This window comes from Mustela putorius, unplaced genomic scaffold (genome assembly GCF_011764305.1).
Source record: "Mustela putorius furo isolate JIRA1106 unplaced genomic scaffold, ASM1176430v1.1 tig00537350_pilon_pilon_pilon, whole genome shotgun sequence".
Lineage (NCBI taxonomy): Eukaryota > Metazoa > Chordata > Mammalia > Carnivora > Mustelidae > Mustela > Mustela putorius.
In genome coordinates, this window is record NW_025422471.1 from 9282918 (window position 1) to 9297504 (window position 14587).

Sequence of the window (14587 nt, forward strand, 5' to 3'; positions counted from 1 at the left end):
CTTGCCAAACAGAGATCCCGATGTAGGGCTTGATCCCAGGACCCTGAGATTATGACCTGAACGGAAGGTAGAGGCTTAACCCACTGAACCACCCAGGTGCCCCTCACTTGGTATTTTTAATGATTTATTTGCATCTACTTGTTGTCTATTTCTTCCACCAAAAGCTCCAAAAATTTAAGAACCATGTTTTGTTTCACCTCCTTCCAGTGTACATGGCATTTAGACCAACGCCTGGTAGAGTGGAAATAAAAAATTGCTGAATAAAGGAAGAGAATAGAAACATTTTGATGAGATCCTTAGTAAAATTATGAAAAAATACTGATGAAAGAGGCCTGAAGCATGCAGAGGGATTATAATAGGGATTTAAAAAATAAAAGTGAATAAAGATTTTGAAAAACTATCAGGATAATGACATATTTGAAGAAGGGCATAAGAAGCTTTATTAAAGTTCTCTAAAGATATCAAAAATCTTACTGTAGATTGTGATGACATGTTTTCTTTCCACTAAAAACAGGAGAAGTTTAAGTTAGAAAACAATGTCTTGTTGTCTATCTTTATAAATAAAGTTTTACTGGAACAGAGCCATGTCCATTTACATATTGTGTATGGCTGCTCTTCCTACAGCTACAGAGCTGAGGATAGACTGTGAGTCTGTAGAGCCAACAATACTTACTATGTGGTACCACACACACAAAAATTTGCAAACCCTTAGTTTAAGCCAATTTACCAGGAATTTCAATTGGCCATAAAAATACCCCTTTCAGATCACTTTATCTTAAAATACAGAAAAGGAGATAAGAAAACTTTCTGTTCAAAGTGTTCAGAAATAAAAGAGAATAGCGTCAATGTGGGTTGACAGACACGAGATCTGATGGAAAGGAGAAAGGATTTTACTTACCTAGTGAAAGATGTTCTGCCTTAATTTTCTACAAAACTAACAATAGTTTTACTAAATTAAAATTAATAGATTTGAATCTGAGTAGCATCACAATATGAATTTTATATTTTTGCACTAAGAAAAACAAAAATGAGCTACCCTGTGACCCTGCAGTTGCACTCCTGGCTATTTACCCCGAAGATACAGATGTAGTGAAAAGAAGGGCCATCTGTACCAACGTTCATAGCAGCAACAGCCATAGTCGCCAAACTGTGGAAAGAGACAAGATGCCTTCAACAGACAAATGGATAAAGAAGATATGGTCCATATATACAACGGAGTATTATGCTTCCATCAGAAAGGATGAATACCCAACTTTTGTATCAACATGGCGGGACTGAAGGAGATTATGCTGAGTGAACTAAGTCAAGCGGAGAGAGTCAATATGGTTTCACTTGTGGAGCATAAGGACTATCACAGAGGACATTGGGAGTTGGAGAGGAGTGAGTTGGGGGAAATTGGAGGGAAGACAAACCATGAGACTCTGGACTCTTGAGAAACAAACTGAGGGTTTTGGAGGGGAGAAGGATGCAGGGTTGGGTGAGCCTGGTGGTGGGTATTAAGGAAGGCACGTATTGCCTGGAGCACTGGGTGTGGTGCATAAACAATTAATCTAGGAACACTGAAAAAAAATTTAAATTAAAACAACAACAACAACAAAACAACCCAAGAATGTACTCTTGGCCATAAATGAGAAAGATGGACCATTATCTTCATTTGGATGTCATGTAACAGTCAAACTATAACATTTTTACTAGTGACTTAGGAAAAGCAAAAAATAGTAACTGAGCTAAAGAATAATACAAAGAGGAGCACCTGCATAGCTCAGTGGGTTAAGTGACGAACTCTTGGTTTTAGCTCAGGTCCTGATCTCAGGGTTGTGGGATTGAGCCCCATGTCACACTACCCAGCTACTGCATAGTCTGCTTGGGACTCTCTCTCCCTCTCAAATCAATCAATCTTAAGGGGGGAAAAAAAAAAGAAAATGCCAAAAAATAGTGAAAAAAAGAAAAGGGGGTGGGGTGGGATGGCAGGGGTAGCAATAGAGAAAAAGGAATGGTTCTTCACCAAACTATCAACATGCTGACAAAAAAGACTTATTAGAATACCTGGTCCACTTGTGCAGATTAAAGTATTATACTATAAAGTCCATAATAAACACTTTAATTTTACATATTATATAGAAAAGGTACTGCTCTCTTAAAGACAAACTGTTCACCTGATTTTTCTCTTGACAAAGGTAAAAAATCAAGACCTACTAACAACAAAAAATTAGAAAGATAGTAAACTGAACCATTTTAGAAATAAATTTTTAAAAGTACCTACCTGTAGCTAAATTAAGAAGCCTAAGGGACCAATTTTATGTGGTTTGAGAAGAAATTTAAAAAAATAATAATTTCAAACATGAATATAGTTTAAATCTCAATTAGAGTGTTAAATGATCAAATGTATCTGGGGAAGCAAAATCATTGCTCAATATGTCGAAAAAATTGCAATGATGGGGAGCCTGAATGGCTCAGTAGGTTGAGTGTCTGTCTTTGGCTTGGGTCAGGATCCTGGGATGGAACCCCATTCCCTAGGTGGGAGTCTGCTTCTCCCTCTGTCCCTCCTCCCCTTAACTCAGGATCATAAGCACATGTGTGCTTATATTCTCTCCCTCTCTGCAAAAATAAATTAATAAATTCTTAAAAGGAAAAAAAAAAAGAATTGTAATGGTAACAATTCTAGATTTAGCTTAAGTTAGTCAGACTAAAACTTGCTGGACTTACACTTGTCATATGAAAGGTGGAAATAAGACTGGAAAACAATACTTTGCTTTAAAGTAAAGGAAAATTCAGAATATGAGAGAAGCAACCATTGAAGCTCATGTATGGAGAACCCAATCAGTATAGGCTTGTATTTCTTGCATTTGGCTAAACTACAAGATAAATTATATTTCCGTAAAGGTGACCAAATATGTACCTGAAACAACACCTACAAATATACTGACTCTGAAGTCATTGAAGTCTATAAAGCCACTGCTAATCCTGTCCTGGTGCCTCAACTCAAAGAAGTTTCATTATGGAATAAAAACAGGGGAATCCTTTTAGCTGAATGTTTAGTTCTGATGCTTGCAAATGACAGAAATTTGCTTTTCTAAAACAACAGTAACAAAAGAACCACCCAGTAGGAATTGTGTGAAAGAAATAATAAAAGATTCTCAAGGAAAATTGAATTGAGCTAAGAAATGTTAAAAAGTCATGCAACAAAGGACAGCTACTCCACAAAAGGAACAGTAATCACCCCTCAGCTCAATGAAAAAGAAAAAAAAGAAGATAAAATGCTTTAGATAAAAAATCTTCTAACTTCAGTAGTATAAAAAGAGACCTCTCTTTGCAGAGGGCATCATCGAATAAATCCTGAACCTAGTTTTAATCCTCGATTCCTATTCTAGAATCTCTCTTCAAAGCATTAAAGTGATTGACAGCATATTCAGGAATTTTTTCTTTTACATAAAACCTAGATGCAGTGAAACACAAGTGTAACAAAAAAGATTAACAATCTAAAATTTTTAAAGTGTATGAAAATGATCTTTTATATTGGAGGGCCACAAACTCATTTGTTTTAAACAACATGTTCATTTTAGGAAGTTAGGATATAAGAGAGAAAGAAATAAAAAGATGCACAGTTTCCTAAACTGACTTTAAAGTTCAGAATGTACCTTACATCTTTTGGAAACCCTCTTCACTTAGGAAACCAAAAGAGTTCAACAGAACCTTTCATAAGGTAAGCACCTGAGTTCTATTATCACATTGCCTAAATAATACTCCTCCACCCATTTATTTTAGAGGAAATAAAATCAGAATTGATGATTGGGAGGGGAGGAGAAAGAGTGAGAAAATTATATAGAAATTACTTATTTTTGCTTTTTCCATGCTCGTTGTATCACCAGACTCAATGGGAAAGAAATAGTAGCAACTTTTTATAATAAGGAAAATATAAAGCAACAGCTACACGGGACAAATTTTCCCCCCCCCCCGAATGTTTTTTAAATAGTGATATAACCCAAATTAATCCAAGTGGCTTTATAACATAAATATTCTGAGTCAATGAATTTCATTATCTTTTGTTAAGTACTTATGCAGGAAGAGACCTGAGAAGTCCTGCATTGGGCTCCCTGCCCCACATAAAAGATAATGCTTTCTACTCGAATGATTACAAGTATTAAAGGGACCAGAAATAGTTCTTATCATGTAAGATTCCAAAACACCATACCTAAAAAAGCTAAACTATTTCTTCAATCAATAGAGAACAGATTTAAATTGGTCTATTAATAAAAATAAATAAATTCGTCTAGTTAAATGTTTACTTGCATAGGGTAGTTTACTTATAATTTTAGTTATAGGATTAAAGAAAACAATATTATTATATGTATATATATAATGATTTATTTCCAGGTACTATTTTTTGTAACATTCAACTTTTATGAAATCATCATCAAAATAATACTTTGAATAATAAATGATGTGTATGGGGTGAAGGCTCATGTTCATGTAATATTAAGAAGGAAATAAGAATACAAATTACATGAGTTCAACTATGTAAAAATACTTAGAAATTACTAGAAAGAATATGATGAAAAAGTGTTTACCTGTGTGAAAGCATTCATTATGAGTAATTTCTACCTACTTTATACTCGTGTATGCATGTTTATACATATATCTGCATGTATGTGTATCTATGTATACATACCTACACAAATGAGTGCATATGCAAGTATTTTTCAAAAACTTTGTATGAACGTATGTTAAAGATTACAAACTGCCTAAAGGAAAAGCACACAATAGGTCTATGAAAAACACAGTACAGATGCACTTACCGTCACACGAAAGGGAAACATAACTTCCTAAGTCATCAGACATGTGTCGCATCACATTTTTACCCCTCTTAAGACCAAGGAAGATCCAATAATCTATCGCTGCTCCAAGAATTCCAGTCAATAAATAAGCTAGCTCGTGTTTGAAGACCTAACATTAATATGGAAGAAATATTAGTAAAACATTTTAAATTATCTTTTCTTTTATCAGTGTTTATTTTGAATACTTGTTGAGGCAAAGCTTAGTTATTTAATACGGGGTATGCTCATATTAAAAGGTATTCCTGAGAACCCTAGCAAGTTAACTCCCTCTCTATTCTCTGTTTCTCCTTCTTTCCCTTCTCCTTCTTCCCCCATCCATACCTACATATTTACATCCACATGATGAAAACAGTTAATAAAACAAAACCTCCAGGACTTAATATATGGATAGCTTATAATAAACTTTTAAAATAACATTATTCAGTAGTGTCAAGTGCTTTAGTATAGCAATAATTCCATCACACCAATGAGGAAGTATCTGGCTTCTGCGATTTCTGTTAACAGGAATACAGGATTATAAAAAAAGATGGATTTAGCCACCCCTAGTGTTTATATATAAAATTAACCTTTACATTTATCCAAATGGCATATTCAATAAAAACTTTAGCAGGTAAGACGGTCCTTTTTGTTGTAAATGAAGAAACAGGTTGGATCAAATTGTAATTATTAAATTATATCAAATGCCATTACCTAACTTAGGGATGTATAAAGATTAAGTTTTTAAAGAATGACTACTGTTCTCTATCATCACTTCTACAGTAAACATTATTAAATTCCCATAGAAAATATAGCAAGCGTACAAAGTTTTAATTATAGTAAGTGTGCTTTACCTTAATGTGGAAAATATCTTTCTAATCCATAAATATGAAGGTGAAGAGGTACAAAAATATTTTTTAAACACCTCTGATCAAGATATTAAAACTACTTGACATTTTCCACAAAGACATTAAAACTAGTTGAAATTCTTTTATTTTTGTTATTTGTTTTTTTAGGCATATTGGATACGTGGAAAAAAATCATCAAATTAACAACTGGGTAGAAAACATGTGAAAAGGTTATGATCAATAAATATTATAGTATCTGAATAGATTTTGAGTGTTATGTTCTGCAACCATACTATGCCTAATGTGGGATTAGGGACAGAGAAATCTCTAACCAATAGTGACTACTGGATTTCTTTCTTCTACCTTCAGCAGACAAGGTTCTTATGGTATACAATATTTCATGAGGGCATCATCATTCCTTACTGTATGAAGTTCTTAGTTAAGTGATTTCAAAACTGAAGTTCTAGTTCTGGTCTGTTGTCCAAACAAGGGTAAATGGTCAAGCAGCATGTATGTCAGGCCTGCTGCTGAAATAGTTTTTACCAAGGAAAAATCCTAGAGTCAGGACGCTGAGGTGTACAAATTCCCCATTGCTCTATCATACTGCAATACACTGCATTAAGGCTGGGCTGGACATTAGAATTTGAAAGAGAGACTGTGAAGAATGGGGCTGGAGGGATTTTAAGGGGCATGTTTAGGGAAGCCTTTCCTCTAATATCAGGGGCTTCGATATAGAACCTTGACCACAGCCTGATCCTGCTAGGTCAGGACTCATCAGTGGGCATCAATCAGCAGCACCCTGTCTCCCACCCTGATTAGAGAGCTGGGTTTAAGTCTTCCGGGTGCAGCTTTCAGACTTGGGAAGCAGCAGCAGGACTGGCTCTATCAGCTGGCTGGGAAAGTACCAAGTCCTCCCCTAGTACTCTGGTAGGATCAAAGCCATCAATCAACTGATCAGAACTCACTCCCTTAAGCATTGAGTCTTAGTCTTCAAAGTAGTTTGCAGGAAGCCAAGTTCTTACTTTGTAAAGTTCTTATTTCGTAAAGGAGATAGTCGCTTTGAGCAAGTTTTATTTCTTACGGTTCAACTTATCAAGAGAACATAAAACAGTACAGTGAAAAGCTACATTTAAACTAAAAATTGAACCTATCAAGATCCACACCACAAAATGATTCTAGCAACAACATATATATCTGAATATTACCAATGACACTACTCAAGAAGGATGCAAGAGACTAGTAAATTTTGATTTCTCGAAATGTTCCCCCACCTGAGAGTAGAGTAAATCAGGTACTTCAGATCCCTGATCCCAAGGCTCTGGACAGGGAAAAAGGAGCTAAGCCCACAGAGCTAAGCTTCATATAAACCACAATCCAATACCTCAACAATTAAAAAAATAATCTCAGAAAATCAACCAGCTAGGGACCTTTCTCTTTCCTACACAAATTTATGTTTACACCCCTGATACCACAAATTAAAATCAATATTGCCTATTATTCAATTCATTTTGATATTACGACTATTAAACAGAGATGGGTAGTCCTTACAGTACTCTCAAGGAATGACTACAGCTTCCATATCTTGATAAAGATACATCAAAATTATTCTTATCTGTGTGACATTTCCTATACTTCCATACTACCATATATTCATAATAGTAAATTTTATATAAGAAAACATTTTCAAATTAGGTTCTTGGATCCTTTTATAATATATTCTTATCTGTTTTCACTATAAGCATAGGGCCAAGACCCTGCATTATGGATTGTACTCACTGCAAATTTAACAGTGTATAAATAATGCTACCCTTTCTTACATAGTAGATATATATATAGATATATATTTATGATTTAGAAGCGGATTAGTGAGAAAATGGCAAATAAACCATGAAGGGAGAAAAGCTTTCCTGGAATACTGAAAAGTATGTTAAAGCTGAAAGAAAAGAAAACTCTCAGACGAAATCAAAGACATGATGCGCACATGACACATATTTATGTTAGAACACCTCTTTAATGTGTTAAAGTCTATTATCAGACATTCTGTCGATATAGTTCTCTATTATCTGCCAGTACAAGTAATCTCCATTTAATAAATTTGATGATCTTCCAAAAACTGACTAGTATATAATGCAGAACTACGATCTGGGTCTTCAGACTTCCAGGTTAGGGCTTTAAGCAATATCCCCGGCAACAGATGCTCTGCTATACCTTTGTCAGAAAGATGCAAACATAATACACACAACGTGCCTCTTCCTGTTGAAAACACTGGCATTTGAAACAAGAGCAAGTATGCTGCAGTGGAGACTTGGCCTCCAAGCAAGGCTTTACCCTAAAACAAGGTGTGACACCTTGACTAATTAAATTCTTTGGCCTCAATTTTCCTATCTTTTTTTTTTTTTTAAAGATTTTATTTATTTATTTGACAGACAGATCACAAGTGGGCAGAGAGGCAGGCAGAGACAGGGAGAGGGGGAAGCAAGCTCCCCATTGAGCAGAAAGCCCAATGCGGGGCTCGATCCCAGGACTCTGAGATCACGACCTGAGCCGAAGGCAGAGGCTTTAACCCACTGAGCCACCCAGGCGCCCCGCAATTTTCCTATCTTTAAATACAAAGAAACTTCCATTTCTACCTACACTTGTAGGGTTATCATTAAATAGCACTTAAGGACATCACAAAGAAAAATAGGACTAACCACCAAGTTTAGCAAAATTTGTACCTCCTTCATAACCTTGACACAGCTCACCTCTGCTCTTTGCCAAGGAAAGCCCAAAGCTTTCTCAGATTAATGACAATGAAATTCACTGCCTTTGTGTCACTCTGCAACACTTGCTGATTGACATTATGACAAAACAATATTAGCATAAACTGAGGACTTCTGTTTAGCTAATGACTTAAATTGAATGCTTCAACTCAGCAAATCAAGAAACAAATGCTTTACAGTACAGAAAATGATGTCTGTGAACATGCATGGAATTCTTGAAATTGGAAACTGCCAAGAAGATTTAATTAGGTACAAGAATGAATTCTAGCAGATAAGGTAACACATACACACACACACAGACACAAAACAGTTTTTATGAATTTACACAATTCAAATGTTTAATAAAAATACCGATTTGCTAAGTTTTAAGGTGGTTCTAATATTACAACTGATGCTACGATTTATTGCAGATTGCTTTACAAAATTTGTTTAATTTATTTATAAGTTTGAACAAAACCTTCAAGTTAATCATGGGTAAATCTGTTATTATTTACATCAGTATTTCCTGAGTAAATTCTTCTCTTTGACAGTCCTTTGGTGATTTAGTAAAATTGTGAAAAATGTCAGTTTTATTATTGTTTTCCGTTACAAATGAGCAATTTCATTTATATAATCAAATGGATAAAAAAGAAATACTCCATAATGAAAAAACATTTTCTATCCCCAATGATTCTATGGTCTAAAAAGTACATAAATAGACAGATTTTAATTAATAAGAATATTATTTTTATCTTAGAAGTATTATACAAGTATTAAACTCAACTGGCAATGAAGTATAGTTTTATTTATGTTGAGTATTTTCAATTTACACGTGTATATAATCATATTTCTTTTTAAATAAGACACATGTACAAAATAATCACTACTCACTTGGTTATTGCCACAAAATACAATTATTTGAACACAAAGACTAGCTATACCCAGAAATAATTCTCCCTTTTTAATTCCAAGTTAAAGAAAAATTAGGACCCTCAAAAGAATTTTCTGTTTGTTAGCCTCAGGCACCCCCTAAGCCAGTAAGGGCTTCTGTTTCTGATAAGAGAGGCTTAATTAATTCAAATAAATGACCTTATAAAAGAAAACTGAAAATGTTGAATACAATATGTAAAACATCTTCTGGAAAGATAACTTGTTATGTAAAACATAACTTCTGGAAAGTTACAAAGAATTGCTAACCAAGACCTAGGAGAAGGTAAAGAGACAAATGAGGCCCTCAAAATCAGCGGGCTTTGCCCTAAGGACACTTGCTGACCACAAAGAAAGAGCTGAGAGACCAAAATGTGGTTTTAGGAGTCTAGAGGAAAAGGATTATAAAAGTCATAGTCCAAGGCCTAATACACAACAGAAAAAACCTGTATTTGTAGCCCTGTACTTCACGTGGGACTATCTGGGGACCCTCAAACCTGGCAACAGAAATTCTCTCTAGAGAAAGATATTCAGCACATTTGCCATGTTACTGTTTGCACAAATAATTTTTCAAATGCAATTTATGGCATACTACTGTATGGTAACTAGCTTGTAAGAGAATATAAAAAACACAAGAGAAGGAAAGAGGAGAAACAACAGAAATAGACTCACAAAGAGTTCAAATATGAAACAGTCATACATAAACTATAAATTAACTATTATTGCTACATAAAAAGACAAAAGAAAACCTTAAAAATTTTGTAGGGAACTAGAAACCATAAAAACATGCTTTAGTAATTAGGAAGTAAAAAAGTCTAAACCTGGCAAAAACGCAACAGACATGTTTAACAACATATTAGATACAGCTGAAAAGAGACTAGTGAACGAAAAATTAAATGAAAAGACACTACCCAGAATGCTCCAAATATAGAAAAAAACCCGATAATCTAGATGAGAGGGGGGAAAAGCAGAGTAAAAAGGAGAAGTTGTAACATAAGTTAATTGGAACTAAAAAAAGTCAGGCAGAGAAAACAGATCAGAGGAAATATGAGAAGATAAACTATGTATGATTTCCCTTGACAAGGAATACTTTATGGCTCATCTGACACCAGAATTCTCTACCCAAAGCGCCATGCAGTACTATATACAAAGTACAGATGGTTTTTAAAAAAGGGAGGAGGATAAATTCATCAAGCAGATTCCTAAGAGTCTGACTAAATCTCAATTATTAAACCTGTCATAAAAGATGACAGAGAGTAGGACACCCAGGTGGCTCAGTCAGTTGAGCATCAGACTCTTGATTTTGGCTCAGGTTATGATCTCAGTGTCCTGGGATCAGGCCTGGTATTGGCATCGAGTCTGTTTCTCTCCCTCTCTTTCCCTCTGTTCCTCCCCAAACATGCTCTCTCTCTCCCTCAAATAAATAAATATTCCAAAAAAAAATGAGAGAGAGCAAAGTAAAACAGAGAAAACACATTGTGTAACCACATATGGAGTCAAAAAGGAAAGTTCAGTTAATTTCAGAAGGCCACAATCATTATAGGGCTCATTTTTTATCTGTAATTTACTATTAGAAATTTTAAAAAGCATAGGCAAACAAAATCCACTAATCATAACAAAAATACACCCATTTAGAAGTTTTAAAACATCCTAAAGTATTTCTTGAATCAAAGGACAATTCTTAAGTGATAATATAAAACATTGAAAAAAACCATCAATAGCACACAAGATTTAGGCATCAAAACCTGTACATAAATCTCAATTTGTATTCAAAGGCAATTTATTTTGAGTATACTTCTTAGAAATAAAGATTAAAATGAGAAAAAGATCCAAATGATCAAGATATAAAAGTAAAAGGAAAGAATTAAAAACAATGATATAACACAAAAAAAGCAGAAAATAAAGTCCCAAAGGCAATTATTTTGAAGAAGAGAAAGGTGACTAATAGTAATTATAAACCCAAAACATGGCAGAATATGTTGCTCTGCACTTTACATATTTCAGTGCATTTAATCTTCCCAGTGACCCTTTGGTAAGTAATATACTAAAATCACTGCACATTAAATTTCTAGGGATAAGCAAGATATACTTATGAAGAAATAACTGCTAACAACCAAAGGAAATTTTAAAAACAAGTCAAACTTTTCATTTATACACACAAAAACTGGATGGACTCAGTTTTTAAAATCCTAGGTTCTTTATAAATTGAAATGTACAAAAGTAAAAAATCTAGAATGATAAATGAATACAGATTTCTTAGCACTAATGATCAAATAACTGTCCCTAGCTACTATATCCAAATATGTGTTGATGAAGAAGCCACCCTCTAAGGATCTTTTACAATAAAACTTAATAAACTAAACAGAAAACAATGATACATTTGGGTAGATTTCAGTTTTATTCAAATTGTTCAAAGAATAAAGACAAAAGAAGCATAACTCAAAACTGCAGTTTTTCATAGGCAATTATTCGTTTGTAAATCAATTCTACTTACATCATTAGACTTGCATTTTTCCTTGTGAGAATATATAGTCCACTCCAAAAGCATATTTACTGGTTTGGTCAAAAGCCCAGAGGCCTCATTTCCTGACCAAAAGATTTCAAGAAGAATTGCCTTTCCTGTTATTTTCAGACTCTGAGAATCTGACCAGTCATACAACCTAATGAAAATATGAATCAAAGTATATCTTTATGCCAACTTGATCCCTATAGTTATTAGACATAATATCTCTTGCCATAATACAAAAAGATCTAGTGGTTTCTAAATATAGAAAGGGCATAATATATAAAGATTACAACATACAGTTATAATAAAGAATAAAATATAAAAAAGGCCACAATTCAATTTAATGATCAACAAATACACACACAGAGTAATCTAACTGCATGTTTTAGGGCATACACAAAATTTATTATGGATATTACAGATTCAATGTTAAAAAACCTAGTGGGGGGAAAAGAAAATCTAGTGGAACTTTTACTTAACTATTTGATTACTTAGGAATTAAAAAAAAACATAAACCCTGAAAAATGTAACATAATTTTACCTATCCAAATGTCTAAGTTAGTAAAAAATAAACATGTGGACTAAAGACACAAAAAGAACACAAAATACTTCATTGTCACTGAAGAACTATGTCTGCAACTGTGTTTTTAAAAATAAATCTAAACTAGGGGCACTTGGGTGGCTCAGTCCGTTGGGCTTCTGCCCTCAGCTCAGGTCATGATCCCAGCGTCCTGGGATCCAGTCTCACATGAGGCTCCCTGCTTAGCAGGGAGCATGCTTCTGCCTCTCCCTCTGCTGCTCTCCCTGTCTATGCTCTCTTGAGCAATCTGTCAAATAAATAAAATCTTTAAAAAAAAAAAAAAAAGAAAAGAAAAACATAAATCTAAACAGGAAAACAAGGTGACTCTTTATGTAAATAAAGTATGTAAATAAATTTTAAAATGGTACATGACACAATATAAACATAGAAAAATTCTTTGTGATTAAACTTACTTTTGGATCAGATGTCGCACTTCACTTTCCACTAAATTAAAGAAAAATTTGAGCAGGGTCAGGTAGAGCACCTTAGTGCCAATAATATTTTTTGAAATTTGATGGCAAAAACTTTCATTGTAAAGGCAAGACCTGAAAAACATGAACCCAATAATTTGTGACATACAAAAAAGTCAATAAATATTCTGTGGACGAATACTCTTTCAGGATATTAGATTCTAATGAAATTTCCTTCAACAAAATATAAAGCTAACCAACAAAATCTTATCAATATATTTTCTTTAAAAAGAAAACCAGGTCAAATATCTCATGACATTGAATTTTTAGCAATACAGATCTAATTTCTCTATTTTTCATTGACTGTTATGTTTAATAGCCTAATGGTACTCTTTGTATTATTTCACTGCCAAAGAACAAAAAAATTATGTATTACATTAAATGCTTTCATTTGAGGTTACCAGTTATACACTGAATTTATAAATACTCTCTATAGTCCTCTTCTTACTCAAAATTTTTTGTCATTATGTTTTAGTAAAATGAAGGTGAATAAGGGTTCTATTTTTTTTTTTTTTTTTTTTTGGAGAGAGAGCGAGAGAGAGCAAGCAAGCATGTTGGGGTGGGGACAGAGGGAGAGGGACACAGAATTCAAAGCAAGCGCCATACCCAGCATGGACACTGATGTGGGGCTCAATCTCATGATGGAGATCCTGACCTGAGTCAATCAAGAGTTGGATGCTTAACTAAATGAGCCACCCAGGCATCCCCATTTAGGGCTATTTTCTAAGAGTTTAAAAAATTCAATATTTATTTTCTTTCCATCTATTATAGCGGTCTGTCCAAGAGAACTTTCAGTGATGATGAATATGTTCTACTGAACACAAGAAATGTAGATTGTATAACTAAGGACTTGAAATTTTTTTTTCCCCCAAATTTTTATTTATTTATTTAACACAGAGAAAGAGAGATCACAAGAGAGATCACAAGTAGGCAGAGCAGCACACAAAGAGAGAGAGGGGGAATCAGGCTCCCTGCTCAGTATAGAGCCCAATGTGGGGCCTGATCCCAGGACCCTAAGACCATGATCTGAACCAAAGGCAGAGGTTTAACCCACTGAGCACCCCAGGCGCCCTGAATTTTTTATTTTTTTAAACATTGTCAAATGTGGCTACTGGCTACTGGGTTAGACAGCGAAACTGTGTATTATTTTTTTTTAAAAGAACATACAAATTACTCAGAAGTCTAGGCCTAAGAAAGAAATTCCAGGTAATAATATGTTTTATAATAAACTTCCAACTTTATTATCAATTATATAAACAATATACTTGTAACTTTCTACTTCTGTCTCCATCTTTCCCATCTTCTTTTTGAGTAACACACTGTCATGTTAGGAGGGTCCTTAATGACTACTAAATTTAACAATATTTAATACCCAAATCTCTTCTAGAGGATGTTCTATGTCTATATAGGTAGTCTCTCTGAAAACTGCCAGAGATGGATACTGTAGTATTTTTTTATTAAAAAAAGTATATGAATATGTGTGTGTGTGTGTGTGTGTGTGTGTACAGAACAGCATGCCCGGGTGGCTCAGTTGGTTAAGCGTCTGCCTTCAGCTTGGGTTATGATCTCGGAGTCCTGGGAATGAACACCACGTGGGGTTTGCCACTTAGCAGGGAGTCTGCTTCTCCGCTCCTTCTGTCTTCCACAAACTTGTGCTTTTTCTCTCTCCTTCCCAAATAAAATCTTTAAAAAAAACCTAATATA

General features: G+C 34.3%; 1 protein-coding gene across 1 annotated transcript in view; it reads right to left on the minus strand.

The window, feature by feature from the left end:
- The window catches only part of SLF1 (SMC5-SMC6 complex localization factor 1), an 80666-nt gene that overhangs the window by 20958 nt on the left and 45121 nt on the right, over positions 1-14587 (minus strand). Inside the window, exons 13-15 of the mRNA XM_004769906.3 lie at positions 12827-12958; positions 11822-11987; positions 4797-4944 (exon numbers count right to left, since the gene is read on the minus strand). Of these exons, the coding sequence (XP_004769963.1) occupies positions 4797-4944; positions 11822-11987; positions 12827-12958 (446 nt within the window). The remainder of the gene's footprint in view (positions 1-4796; positions 4945-11821; positions 11988-12826; positions 12959-14587) is intronic.